Here is a 14,090-nt window from a genome sequence, read left to right as displayed (position 1 = left end):
ATATATATATATATATATATATATATATATATATATATATATATATATATATAGAGAGAGAGAGAGAGAGAGAGAGAGAGAGAGAGTAAATCGATTATAAGATCGTAGGGACTTTATTGCAGTTTTCCCTATATATAAAATTAACAATTACATGATTTTAAGTTTCTAAAATTCAATAAAAACATGTTTTTAAGTTTTTAGTATAATGTTCTTAAGATGCCAAAGATCATTGCTTTATTGTGTTTCATCATTAGGCCTATGAATATTTAATGTTTTGGTCCATTTTTTATGATTTTTATCCCTTTGTGACTTGTTCCATGGAATTTGAAGAACTCTATGAGCTTTGGTTCATGTTTAATGTTTAGTTCTAATGATTTGGAATAAGAAGTATATACAGGAACTCTCTTTACTCCATGATAAAGAAAGTGGTTTTTTTTTTTACAATTCTTAACTTAAGGTTTATATCTTGGGAGTTGTGGCATTATTATATATAAAGTTGGACAATTTATCTATCTAAACATCATGTTGATTCATATCTAAAAGTTAGAGGCTTTAACTTAATTGATTAAGCAAAGAAATATGCATTGTTGGACTCTTTGAGACTTAAAGTGTGACATCCCCATTTTTCTTAACCAGAAAAGACCGATTTAGTTTATGTTTTTAAAATAAAATCAGAGTAATCTTCCAAAAGATGTTGCGGAATTTGTTCTCAAAACAAAATATAATAAAAATTTATCAAAGCATTTCTTAAGGAAATGTATTTTCATTATATAACAAAACCTCGGGATGTAATGTTCCGATATATACCAAAAGCATAAACAATACATTATAAGCCTTACATCCGTTATTTATATTTATTGGCATATAATCCATAATCCTTTGTCATCATCCAACTATGCTCTGGGTTCACTACCTGTAATATAAAAAGCTGATTGGGTCAGGCTTGGGAGCCTGGTGAGCATATAGGGTTTTCAACCCCCAATAAATAAATTTATTATGTTTAAATATCAAACAATCAACTCAATTCTCCATCCCCATTATACTCTTTATTACCCCACTCTATCGATCCTCACAACGACACGATCTATACTCTCAGATCTAAAATCAACCTCTTTACCTAATCCATACTACCAGATCTATAATTTACCTCTTTACCTAATCCATACTCCCGGACGGGGTATATCTGATCCATACTCTCGGATCAATAACTGTGCCCATTCCATACTCTCGGACTAGAGAAAATTAACTATGTCCTAATCCACACTCACAGATTAATAACAAATAACCATGTCTTAATCCATACTCCCAGATTAATAACAAATAACCTTGTCTTAATCCATACTCCCAGATTAATAACGACTAACCATGTCTTAATCCATACTCCTGGATTAATTACAAATAACTATGTCTTAATCCATACTCCCGGATTAATAACAAATAACTTATGTCTTAATCCATACTTCCAGATTAATAACAAATAACTTATGTCTTAATCCATACTTCCATATTAATAACAAATAACTACGTCCTATCCATACTCTCGGACCAAGGACAATTGACTAAGTCTAATCCGTACTCTCGAAAAATATCTACAGTTTACAATCCTGTTAATGTTCCACTGGACTGTCTAGAAAAGTATGTGGTCGTCATCTATATTCCGCTAGATGACTGGAACATCGTCAACATCGATACCTCTCATCATTTTGTTTCATCACATATCAAATATTTCATCTACCCATGTTATACCCAACATATTTGTATATAAAAATATATATACAGTTTAAAACCTGTATAAAACATTCATTCAACATCCATTTCAAATAGACAAACAACATATATATACACATAGCACGTATTTTATATAAAATACTTCATATCTATGTGTAAGGTGAAAGTGACTATACACTCACCTGTTAAGACGATAATTGGGCAGCACCTCGTCTCTTAAAATGATCGTTTCGGATAAAACCGAGATGTTTTCTCAAAAACCAGGCTCCACACGGGCAGAGTTTCGGCTCAATAGTTATTTTTCTCGGGATCTTCGGGGCTTCGGGACTTGCTTCGGGTGTCGGGGATGATACCGGGACTTCGGGGGTTATAGGATATGCTAAAAGTGGTATAAAGGGTGAAAGATAATAGATTTTCTAAACAAAATCTATAAGCCATCGTTTTCTATTTATAGTTGGGGGTGGGCTCCCGAACGCAGCATGTTCCTCGGAGGAACGTTGCGCGTTTCGGTGGGTGTGTGGCTTCGGACGTGTCAAGATGCGAGATACGTGTCACTGCATGCGAACGCGGGGCGTTCCCTAGAATGCAACGCGTTCCCTTTGAATAAACTTCGAAGTTTGTGCCCAGAACTTCAAAAATTCATATCTTTTGCATACGAACTCCGTTTTTGACGTTCTTTATATCCACACGTAGGTGAGATTATACTCTACAAATTTAGTTTAGACTCCGTTGACTAATTTTGATCTATTTATGAAGTATATCTTAGTCGGATTTCGAAGACGAAATCCAATTTAAGTGGGAGGGGGAGTTGTAACACTAGTTTTCTGGATTGACCAGCTTAGAGATTTGAAATCTTGAATCTTGAGGATTACGATTTTTAGGGAAAAGCCTTCAAACGCGACATGGTGGTTTGGTGTCTACGGGGCGGCCGCATCATTAAATAAAGAGCGGGTCTACCTGGCGACTATATCGTGGTACTAGTATATGCCATAGAGCGGTGACCGCCAAAACCTAAAACCCTAGGACTCAATCCTTGAGCCCTATTTAAGGAATGTATGGATTTGGTTTGCCCATTTTGCAGCCTCCAGCTCCCAAAACGAAACCCTAACTCTCTCTCACTCTAGCACTTGTGTTCTTTGTGTTTTGACCTTGGTTTTCCATTGATATTGAGTGTTGTGGTCGAAGAAGGTTGTTCTTATTGTCTTGAAGTCTTATTCCAACATTCTCATCATGCTCCTAGAGCTACTTGAGGTATAAAGTCTCAAACTTGTTCATTAGATTCTTTAATCTTGGTTTTATATCATTTTGGTCCATTTTATCCCACTTCTTTGGAGTTCTTGTAGTTTAGATAACCCCAGAGCAATATTCTAAGATGTAATGACTTATGGACTTGTTGGTTTGTAGAAAAATGCATATGCATGCTTCTCCTTTGAGTTATGCTTGGAGATCTATTCCAATTGTGGTTAGGGTTTAAGATCTTAACTTATTGAATGGAAGAAATGAATAAAGTTGGGAACTTTATTCATGAAGAGGTTTAATCGATATATATATATATATATATATATATATATATATATATATATATATATATATATATATATATATATATATATATATGAGCTTTAGAACTATGAACTTAAGGGTTAAGAGCTTAGTGGAATAAATTGTTGAGGACGTTCACCACGACACGGTTGGCCAGAGAGGGATTGTTTGTGTACCCACATTTGTTTTGTCCTCTAGTGACCACGACGCGACCAAGGGGATTAGGCCAACGCAGTGATCAATGGATGGTTAACCATTGATCGTTGACTTTTTGAACACTTTGACTTTTGTTCAAACTTTGGTAGAATCGAGTACTTGACTTAGGAATGGTCTTAGTTTGGCATTAGGTAGTTTGGGTTAGTTCTTCTGTTATTGAGGTAGTTGTTGGCTTCTATTGAGTAGTTCAAGTGAGTCTTCTCACTATACTATGTAGAATGCTAGATTATCTTTGTGACTCTTGCATGTATGTTATGTATGTTGGGCGGGGCCCGTTATGTATATTGGGCGGGGACCATTATGCCTGTCGGGCGGGGCCCGTTATGCAAGTTGGAAAGGCCCCTTATTCTTGTTGGGTGGGGTCCGTTATGTAGTTTGGATGGGGCATGTATTGGTATCATGATAATGTGGGGAACTAAATAAGCTTCGTGCTTATAGTTTTAAGTTTAAATGTTGCAGATATTTTATCAAAACATGGAAGAACACGATGTGATTGCACCGCATCCACTGGAGTTTTTGCACTATCATTTTATGATACTTTGATGTCTTTTCAAAACTACATTTGAAACTATGATGATCTTTTTATGTAAAGGATTTTGATTAGTTTGATTTATGTAAAAATGAAAATTTTACTCTATATTTTGGGGGACGTTACACTAATCGTAGTAATAGTACAAGGTGGTGTAGAATAGTCCTAACGAAGATAAATATCCTTATTTGACGATTAATCATTGACAGACTCCTAACTCATTTTAGCTTGTCAAAAAAGGCATTGAATTGGAATCCTTGATGTGCCTGATTTGCGATATGGGGAGACTACTCATCATCTTTTTTTTTCAATCTCAAGTTTTGATGGATGTGTCATGTCTGGTGTCGTGTAGCATGTGTGTGCAGTGACGAATCTAGAACAAAAAATCATGTGGTTCCTAAATTAAGTGAGTCTAATAAAAAAATCAACACTTTTGGGGTCAAGTTGGGTCGACTCATGTACCTTAAAAGAACTGAACCAATTCAATCGGCTCATGTACCTTGTACCACCGATTAAAAATTTTAAAAAACCGATTAAAATATAATTGAAAAATGCGTAAAGTTTAACGTAAAACTAGTTGATTATTAGTCCATTGATAAAGCGGCGAACGGAGAGTGAGAGTCTTTGTTATGTGGGCTTTCATTTTATTAGAACAACTTATTTATTTATTAATATTTTGAGAGTGCCGATTAAGAGTGGTTAACTTTTTGTTATCAATCTCATAATTTAAAATAACAAATTGCCTTTAATAACTTATATTTTTCTCTTTTTAAAATGGTTTTTTAAGAAATTAAAAAAAAAAAAAACAAACTCAAGATAAGTCATCTATTTTTTCTAAGACAGTTCCTAATTTTTCTACTATATACATTGCAAATGAAATTGAAAACTTAGGCAGGTCCTAAGACCTACTAAAGCATATGGTGGATACGCCCCTATGTATGTGTGATGTCATCTTTCTTGCATCTGGTTCTATAGTTGAATGATTTTCTTGGGTAAATGACTTCAACTTCTTGGGTAAATGACTTCAACTGGTCGATTAACAAGAAAAGATGACTTGAGTAATTGTTTAGGATAATCATTTTCTTAAAAGTTCTAGTTACTTGTTAGAACAAGAATATTTGAATAAATAGCTTTAAAAAAAAGATTGACATGATAACTGAAAACGGTTACAAACCAAGAAAGTTAGAGAAAGAAAAATTTTAGTAACTATTACAAACCTCTTATACTAGTTCATACTTTTTCGTCCTAAAATCAGTTGAAAAGTAACCAATTTTGTGGAAAACTGATTTTTTTTTTTACGTTACCCTAAAAGCTTGACCAGTATAGTTTCAAAATCGATTTTGTGCACCTCTATTTAATGGTATAGGCATAAAGTTCATTGTTGAGAATCTTCACGACTCCAAATTCAATTTTTCAAGTTTCTTTTTGTTTATATTTTTAGTGCAATATATAAAATCATTTAGTAAGTCTAGTCAAAGTTATTCTATTATAATATTTAGAACTTTAAAATCAAAAAACTTCCAAGGAATCCATAAATTCATAAAACACTCCAATTAGCACACCACTTAAACACAAAACATAAAACCACAGATAAAATCCTAACAAATTATTCGGTTACTACACCATACTGAAAAACATCCAACACAAACTAAGACAAACAGTTTTAACTTCCAAAAACATAAACCAACACTCAAACTATACTTTATTCTTCATAAACTCATTAATCCCAAACTGACATCCGGGTCACTCCCCCACTTTTTATCCGACTCTAGAGGCTCAATAACATAAACTCCGCCATCTGAAAGCCCCATTGCAACTTGATTCGGATCAAATGGGTGAGCAGCAATCGCATGTGGACACACCCTTGAGCTAGTTGGGATATATGATGAAGGGCTAATCCGACATTTCAGCCTCAAGTACTTTGCATTCAGAACATTCACACTCCCATCTTCAATGGTAACAAATATCGATTTCCCATCACATGAATACACCGCATCCGTAATTGCTCCACTTCCATGTCGCGGAATCCACTGTAAAAATATATATATTGATTTCTTAAATATAAAAAAAGAAGACTTCGGAATAAATATAAAAAAAGAAGACTTCGGAAAATTAAGCTTTACATTTTCAGGCTTTTACCAAAAAGGTTATTACGATTTTTTTTTTGCTGAGAAAACATTATTTTTAGTTAAGCCATTATTTACCAACCATATAATCGGTTATCAAAGCACATAATGACAAATTAAAAAATTCCAAATTATCATCGGTTTTATGTAAAAAAATCACATAACCACTTTTCAACTGAAATTAAATCCGAAATTTACCCTACAAGAATTACGGATATATGAAATAGTTTGATTGTTACCTGCATCAAAAAGTCGAGTTTGATTGGGTCAGAAATGACGACTTGTGTTTCGTGAATAACCAGGACACGTGTCTGATCAGGGTTAAACTGTACTCGGGTTTCTGAATGGGTATTTGTTGTTCTTCCAGGAGGAGTTTGTAAGAATTTGTTTGTATGTCTCTCCCAAGTATCGGTTTTCCAAACGCATAATTGAGCATCAGATCCTGATGAGACTAGAATGTTTTTATCCATAGAGAATGCAAGCCCAGTTACACTATTCTCGTGACCTGTTAGCTTTTCCAAGAGCTGTAATTTATAAAAAATTAAATGATATTATTCGACTAATACATAAAATTTTATGTTGAATATATATATAAACTAAATTTTTTGAATAATACCTTGTCAACACGAACATTGTAGATGTGAATTGAAGCATCCGACATTCCAATGGCGATAATGTTGTTGTCATGTGGATTAAAAACAATACATGTTGCTGATGGTGGTGGGCGCCCGAACCTTGTCATAGTCTGCATTCATTTATTTATGAAATACATGGAAAATATTAAATACATGAAACTTTACAACTTACAAAAATGTAATTATATTTTGAGTTTAAAATATTAATACTCTGTTTTTTTTACACTCTAACCATAAAGTTTTGGACATTTTCTCAAAGTAAAAATACTTTTCAGGTTTGATCAGTGGTAACTTTACATATTAACCATCATGACAACCAAAATAGTTAATTTGAGAAATGTTTGATACTATTATGGTCTCATAAAAAAAGTATAAATATGATTGAAAGGTAAAATTACACAAAATATAATGGATTTTTCGGTAATTTACCCTAGAAAAAAACAAACTACCTTAAATGTTGTGAGATTAAACAAGGATACTTTTCCACCTGATGCTGATAAAACATATGAGCTATTCTTTGACAGAGCAAGACAAGAAATCGTATCATCAAGATTTGCATCTCTAATATCATTTGTCATTAGAATTCCACTAGATGGTTGCCATAGATGTGGTAGGGCACTAGTGGTTGCCTATGAAAAAAAACAAACATTTGTAAAGGGTAAATAGGTAAAACCATATGAAGTTTAGAGATATAAAAGTTGAGTACGTACGGTTCCCGTTATGTTTTGGTTGTTCATTTCCCATTTCCATAGTTTGTGTACAGCGTTATAAGCAAGTGCAAGTATGGAAGTCCCAGAGTTTGCATACATAAGCTTTAAAATCTGAAAACACAACAGATGAAAAGATTAAATTTAATAAAAAAAATTATCTATTAAAGACGCAATACCCGAGGGTTGTTATATTTTTCACATTAAGATATGTACGTAGGGGTTAAATGGTTGAATAGATAATGATGTGTGTTAGCATATAGTGTAAGGTTTGTTTCTTTTCTAAATCGAATAAGATCACAAAATGAATTTAAATGACTATTTTACCCGTACATTTCAAAATACAAATTTCATGATATTCATTAAGTTTAAAAATATTCACAAAGTGCAATGCGAGGAGTTGGAATGAAAAAAGAAAAATGATAAATAGGTAAAGGTTATTCTTTTAATACACATTATGTAGTTATTTTGGCTTAACCCAATAAGTTATTTTGTTCAAGATTAAGTCCCAATAAGTTATTTTGTTCAAGATTAAGTCAAAAAGAACAACTTACTCGAACTGATAACATATTATCAGGAAGCCTCATGGAACGAAGTTGTGAAGGTTCAGTGATTTCTTTTGGCTTCCAAACACCGGAAACTTCCATATCATCAGGGTTTCTAGATCTGACACCTGGCATTTTCCGGCGATCATCATTGGATCTTATAATCCGAGCACCTTCTGTATTCCCAAGTATTTTTATACCCTTTTCAGAAGTTGATACAGCCAAAAGTATCCCACCTTTGTTGAACCGAATACAAGGTGACGCCTGTAAATTAAATTTAATAACAATTTACATACCAAAGATATAACTAAAAAAAACGGAAATTAAAAAATGTTAATTTACCGGTAATCCACCCTCTGCATTTGTAGAAGTCAAAAGATGTTTATTATCCATGTCCCAGAATTTAATAGAAAATTCATCTCCAGCTGCTAATAATTTCTTGGTTGTATCAAATTGCACAACACCTGCAAATTGTTTCCCGAGACCATAATATGTTCGTTTCACAGTACCTTCACTGTCGTTCCATTCGACAAGGTATGATTCCCTGTCTTTACTAAAACCACATGTGAAAAGCCTACAATTTTGGAAATTATATATATAATCAATAAAGTGATTTTTAAAGTGTTTATAGTATAATAATTAATAAACATAATAATGAAGATGATGGTGTGTATATATTATATGTCATATGTATGTACCTCAACCCATCTTTGCTATATGCCATTCTTGTACAAGTGTAACCTGGTGCATCATAATCTAGCCTTGCACCCATGTCATCGTATAACCATGCCTTGATCTTTCCATCAATAGATGTTGAAAAGATAAACTAGCCAAGATAAATACTTTAAATTAGTTTGTTTTTAATATAAAGTTAAAATTATACAAAGGTCATTATATTTTGGACAATTTCACCCTTGTTTTATTTATTCCAACGAAATCATATGTTTAATTAATGTCTTTTTTCCAACTTAACCATTTTGACGTGTAAAGTTAGTTACATCGATGATTTTGGACAATTTTACTAAAGCTTATTATTATAGTTTTATTATTTTTTTCTTCATTTCGAATCATTATATTTTGGGGTAGTTTTGTGACTTTGAGTCAAGGCCTGGCCCAAATACATTTCATCTTCGAAAACATCAAAAAGATTTAAGGATCACATGTCGGAAAAATTAATAAAGTATTAGTATAGTTTTTTTTTTTACTAATAATAATTGACACGCCATTCTTTTAGTATAAAAAAGTTACATAAGCGGTGAAGTATGATATAACAAGTCAAAACTGTTAAATTGGAAAAATGTCTCACACTTGTATGATTTGTTTGAGATAAACAAAATAGAATAGCAATGGTTCAGCCCAAAATATATTGGCTTTTATAAAATTTTCCGTTTTATAAAGATAAAATTTGGATTTTATATGAATATGAGATACCTGAATGTGTCCCTTACGATGTGGGCAGACAGAATAGACTGGTGCATCATGACCTTCAAAGGTGTGTTCGTTGACACCTGTTGCAGCATCCCACACCTACAAATTTAAAGAATTATATTCACATTAGTATAAATCGTTTTAAACTTGTCATATATTTGTGATGTGTGAATATTAAATTAAACAAACCTTAATCTTCTTATCATCTCCACAAGTTATAAAGGATAACTTCTGGTTTCGAATGGTGAACACAATATCATTAACATTGCCAACATGTGCCTCTATCTGAATTAATTTAATTAATAATTAGTAACATAAATGAACAAAAAAAAGACTATAAATTAAATACAGGTAATATTATATATAATAATGCATGCACCTCAAGGTGATCTCGTAACTCATCACCAGCACGATATGAGTACAAGTGTACAATGTGCTTGGAGTACGCGACACCTGTTACAGAAATCCAAATACATTACTCATTAACCGAATTTTTAGTATATATAATTTATATCCTTCAAACGAAAAAAAAAATTGTTTTTTTTGGTGATACCCAAAAAAAGGCCATCTGGACTCCATGTAACACGGTTGACTATGACTGGATCATTGGTCAAAGAAGCCTGAACACATATAACAGATGACATTAAAAGGATTAAAAAAAATTATAGTAAAAGTCAAAATGAGGTGTTAATCTATGAGTCAATTAATGGTCATGCCTGAAGAGACATAGAACATGCCATGATGTTCCAAACATTGAAACCTCTAAGGGCAATTCTCAACTTGCTAGCGACCTCCCAAATGGAAATATCACCCGTTTTTGTTCCAACTGAAAATGAAAAAAGGAAAAGCCACGTGGAAAATGTAAATTAAAATAAAGAAAATGGAAACTCAAAAAAACTTGAGTTATATATATGATCGATATAATATATGAAGAACAAACCTAGAAGCACAGTGGGGTACTCGGGGTGAAAATCCATGGTGTTCACATCTGAACCTTGATTTATAGTTAAAATAACAGTCTTGGGTAAGTCATCATGATGACGTAAGCCGTACACATGGGTTTGACCAGGACGTGTGGATGATGATGTGGCAAGATTATTGTTCTGCAAAACTCCATGCGTTAGCTAGGAAAATCGATGAGACAATATACACAGTGAAATTTCAATAACAGTGTGATTCTGCAATAAAGTAATGCTAACACATTTACACAAATGGTCTCCAATGATATATTAGTGATTATCTTTTATACCTTTTAATAAATATCTTATTATTTTAATTGATATGTGTTTATGAAAATGTTTAGATGTAAAATATTATTTCTTTTAGAAGAGTTTACTTTTGTTAAAATATAAATATAGAACGTTGTTTGATGTTTTTGTTTATATGTGCTTTTTGTTTACTTATAACACTTTGTTTTCTGTTTCTATAAATAGAAAATACCTTTTTGTTTATATAAAAAGCAGTTTTCTAATTTTATACATCAATATAAAATATTTTATAATTTTATATAGGAATACAAGATATTACTTATTTATACATAAAAGGTTGTTTGTATAAAAAACAATCTTTTATATATATATATATATATATATATATATATATATATATATATATATATATATATATATATATATATATATATATATATATATATATATATAAACCATTATTTGTTTGTGTATAAATATAAAATACTTTTCATATAAATATAAGACAATTCTTATAATATAAAAGGGTATCCATATAATAATACATTTATAAAAGAAACTTTTGTAATTAAATAGCTATGACTACAATTTAATTTTTAACTGAAATAAAAATTAAATATATTTTATCTATGAATATGAATAATATATTTATGAAATAACAAACCAATATGACAAAATAACTGAACAAAAGATATATAACAATGTAATTTAATATATAAATAACATATTCATGTAATAATATAATTTAAAATAATAAATAGTGGGGCATACAAGTGACTTGCATTTAAAAGACTTTAAAAGACTTCTTGCAAGAATTGATGGCCACGCCACGTCATCATTTTAAAGAAAAATTACAAGAAGTTTGATCATGGAAATTGTGAAAAAAAAAAAAAAAAACAATTCTACCTCCTCTGATATCTCAAAAGGCCTTGCTCTCCTCAAGGTATGCTCAGAATCTACAATTCCATATTTAATTATCAATCTATGTATAAAAGAAGACATTATCAAGATTCAAGATACAATTTCAAGATTAATTAATGTTACCTGAAGTATTAGCAGCAAGAAGAAGAGTTCGTGAAGATACAGGTTGGTGAGTCAAAGATGATGTGTTGACTATTCCTTGTCCAACAAATGGTGCTGCTTCTTGTTTTAATGGCTGAAAGAAGAAAATAATTATAATTCATTAACAAATAAACAAAAATTAATGGTAACAATTAATTGACTTTTAAAAGTTAAAAGTTAAAACCAAAACCTACCGTTTGAAAACCACTTGTTCTAAGCATGGAATTCACAATCTCACTGGTCACGTGAGTTGAAGCTTGACCAACATTTGTTTGTTGTCCACAAACATGATCAACAAAGAGAGTTTTGATCTCAGGATTGGATTTAGGGTTCTTGCAAAGTTGATGTTGCCAGTTTAGGCTGCAAAATTGGTTATAACATATAATTAGTAGATAAACAAAGATTAAATATTATTATTATTATTATAGTATTTGTTTATTAATTACCTCTGATTGACTAATAAACGCAACCTTGAGTTCTTGAAATCAGGAAATTGACACTTATCTTTCAAATGTGGGTTTGTTTCAATCAGCTTCTTGAGCTCATGAACCAATACAGCTCTTGCGGTTTTTGTATCTGTGTACTTAGAAAGCTGTTGATTCTCCCTGAAAGAACAAAAAAAAAATCAAACAGATTTTATGTATGTATGTATGTATGATCCATGATTGGTGTTATAAAGTTGAAAAGTACCTAAAATTCCCCATAGTGAGAAGAAGTGTCATCTCCTTGAATAGATCTTCATTGATGGTTTTGAAAACTTTCAGGTCTTTGTTTAGAATCTCCACAGCCTTAGCACGATCCTTTCTGTGATCATCAACCAACAAAATTAAATATAATAAAATTAAAGTACTCATCAAGTCAACTATTTATGATAAAAAAAAAAAAATGTTACGTACGTGTCTAGAGCTTCTAAGTATTTCTGTTTACGAATCTCAAATAAAATCTTCACTGAAAAACGATTATCATCAACTTGTACGAAAGGAGACAAATACTTCTCCAACTCATCCCAATCTCCTTTAGTAACAAGCTCTTCAACATACTTGATATTACAGAATAATCCAGACTCCGATTCCAGCCTTCATTCATAAAAAGAAAAACGTGAAAGCTAAAAAATAGTAAATTTAAATTTCAATACAAAGGATTTGTAAGTTAATTACCTGTGTAGTGTTTCCTTGAAATTCTCTTCATCTAAGAACTGAAGTATCAGAAAAACAAGCTCTCTCGGCAACCCAGCAATCATGATCTCGTCGGTCTATTCCAATCAGTTAGGCTTTGATCAACATTATTATAACAAAAACAAAATTGAATTGAATAAATTTATGAACAGCATGTGTACATAGTAACAAGAAGAAGAAATTCAAGAGAAACTCATAGCTTTCCGTACACCGATCGAATACTAAAGGCGTATGCATACATACACGTAGTTAGATATAGAGAGAGAAACTAAAACATGGAGAAAAAGATTACCAGAGAGAGACGTGATCGACGCGGAAAGACGGAGATGGTTTTCTTTCTTACTTTCTCTCTCTAGCAATGAGAGAGAGAGAGAGAGAGAGAGAGAGAGAGAGAGAGAGAGAGAGAGAGAGAGAGAGAGAGAGAGAGAGAGAGAGAGAGAGAGAGAGAGAGAGAGAGAGAGAGAGAGAGAGAGAGAGAGAGTATCGCAACTGTGAGTTAGAAAAAGGTTTCGGGGCAGTATTTATAAAGATTTTTTGGGTTTGTAAAGGTTGCACTCTCTCACGCGCCTAGGTAAAGTGTTAAAAACACGTATTGACAAGGGAAGTCTAGTTATACACGTGTTGCGCAACAGGCATGTCCGTGGATTTGACATGCGTTAAGCAAGTGTGGGTACATTCTGGTCCCACCGAGTGATAAGCAGAACAGCTATTATTATTGCATGCAATAACTTATATTTATAACCTATATATAAGTAGTAGTGCTTATCAGAAAGACCTTCTGGAAGTAGCCATAAAACGCTTTTAATAATCAAAGTTATAGATTTTTTTTTTATTTTTATTTTTATTTTTTTATTTTTAAATATTTAGAAAAGGAAAATATTGATCACAAATTTGCTCATTTTTTTTTTGTAGAAGTAGGCACAATTACGTTGTTTTTTGTACCAAAATATGGGTTTACTTATGATTTTTTTCATAGTAATTAAATTAGAAATTTAGAATAACTATTCATTTTGTCTTCATATGGTAAGCAAATGGTGTAAAATTGTTATTATATAGTTCTTTTGTTTACGGGCAAAATGTAAAAAATCACAATCACTTATCTATCATTATTTAAAAAAACATTTGGTTTGTGAAATTAAAAAAAAAATCTTTACATTATTAATTACCTTTCAAATTAACCCAAATATTC

At 31.8% G+C, this 14,090-nt stretch overlaps 1 protein-coding gene across 1 annotated transcript; it reads right to left on the bottom strand.

Annotated features, from left to right (window-relative positions):
- Positions 1-5,524: 5,524 nt before the first annotated feature.
- LOC111900334 (topless-related protein 4) lies at positions 5,525-12,997 on the bottom strand. The gene is made up of 21 exons (XM_042901656.2): positions 12,884-12,997; positions 12,623-12,802; positions 12,417-12,530; positions 12,173-12,331; positions 11,921-12,086; positions 11,709-11,820; positions 11,571-11,620; positions 10,397-10,559; positions 10,173-10,282; positions 10,010-10,076; positions 9,836-9,909; positions 9,646-9,741; positions 9,460-9,555; positions 8,727-8,854; positions 8,371-8,602; positions 8,038-8,292; positions 7,487-7,597; positions 7,226-7,405; positions 6,758-6,886; positions 6,381-6,665; positions 5,525-6,045 (listed from the first exon to the last, which is right to left on the bottom strand). Exons 1-21 carry the CDS (start codon positions 12,964-12,966, stop codon positions 5,725-5,727), a joined length of 3,111 nt encoding a protein of 1,036 aa, XP_042757590.1. The 5' UTR covers positions 12,967-12,997; the 3' UTR covers positions 5,525-5,724.
- Positions 12,998-14,090: the final 1,093 nt, after the last annotated feature.

The sequence above is a fragment of the Lactuca sativa genome, chromosome 4, assembly GCF_002870075.4.
Source record: "Lactuca sativa cultivar Salinas chromosome 4, Lsat_Salinas_v11, whole genome shotgun sequence".
NCBI classification, from domain to species: Eukaryota; Viridiplantae; Streptophyta; class Magnoliopsida; order Asterales; family Asteraceae; genus Lactuca; species Lactuca sativa.
Note: the sequence above shows the minus strand (reverse complement) of the source record. Positions and strands in the feature narration are given on the sequence as shown.

Coding starts and splice junctions, on each gene's coding strand:
- LOC111900334 (XM_042901656.2), bottom strand. CDS start 12,966: ATGATTGCTGGGTTGCCGAGAGAGCTTGTTTTTCTGATACTTCAGTTC. Junction 11,621..11,708: donor TCTTGCTGCTAATACTTCAG/GTAACATTAATT, acceptor ATGGAATTGTAG/ATTCTGAGCATACCTTGAGG. Junction 10,077..10,172: donor CATGTTCTATGTCTCTTCAG/GCATGACCATTA, acceptor ATATGTGTTCAG/GCTTCTTTGACCAATGATCC.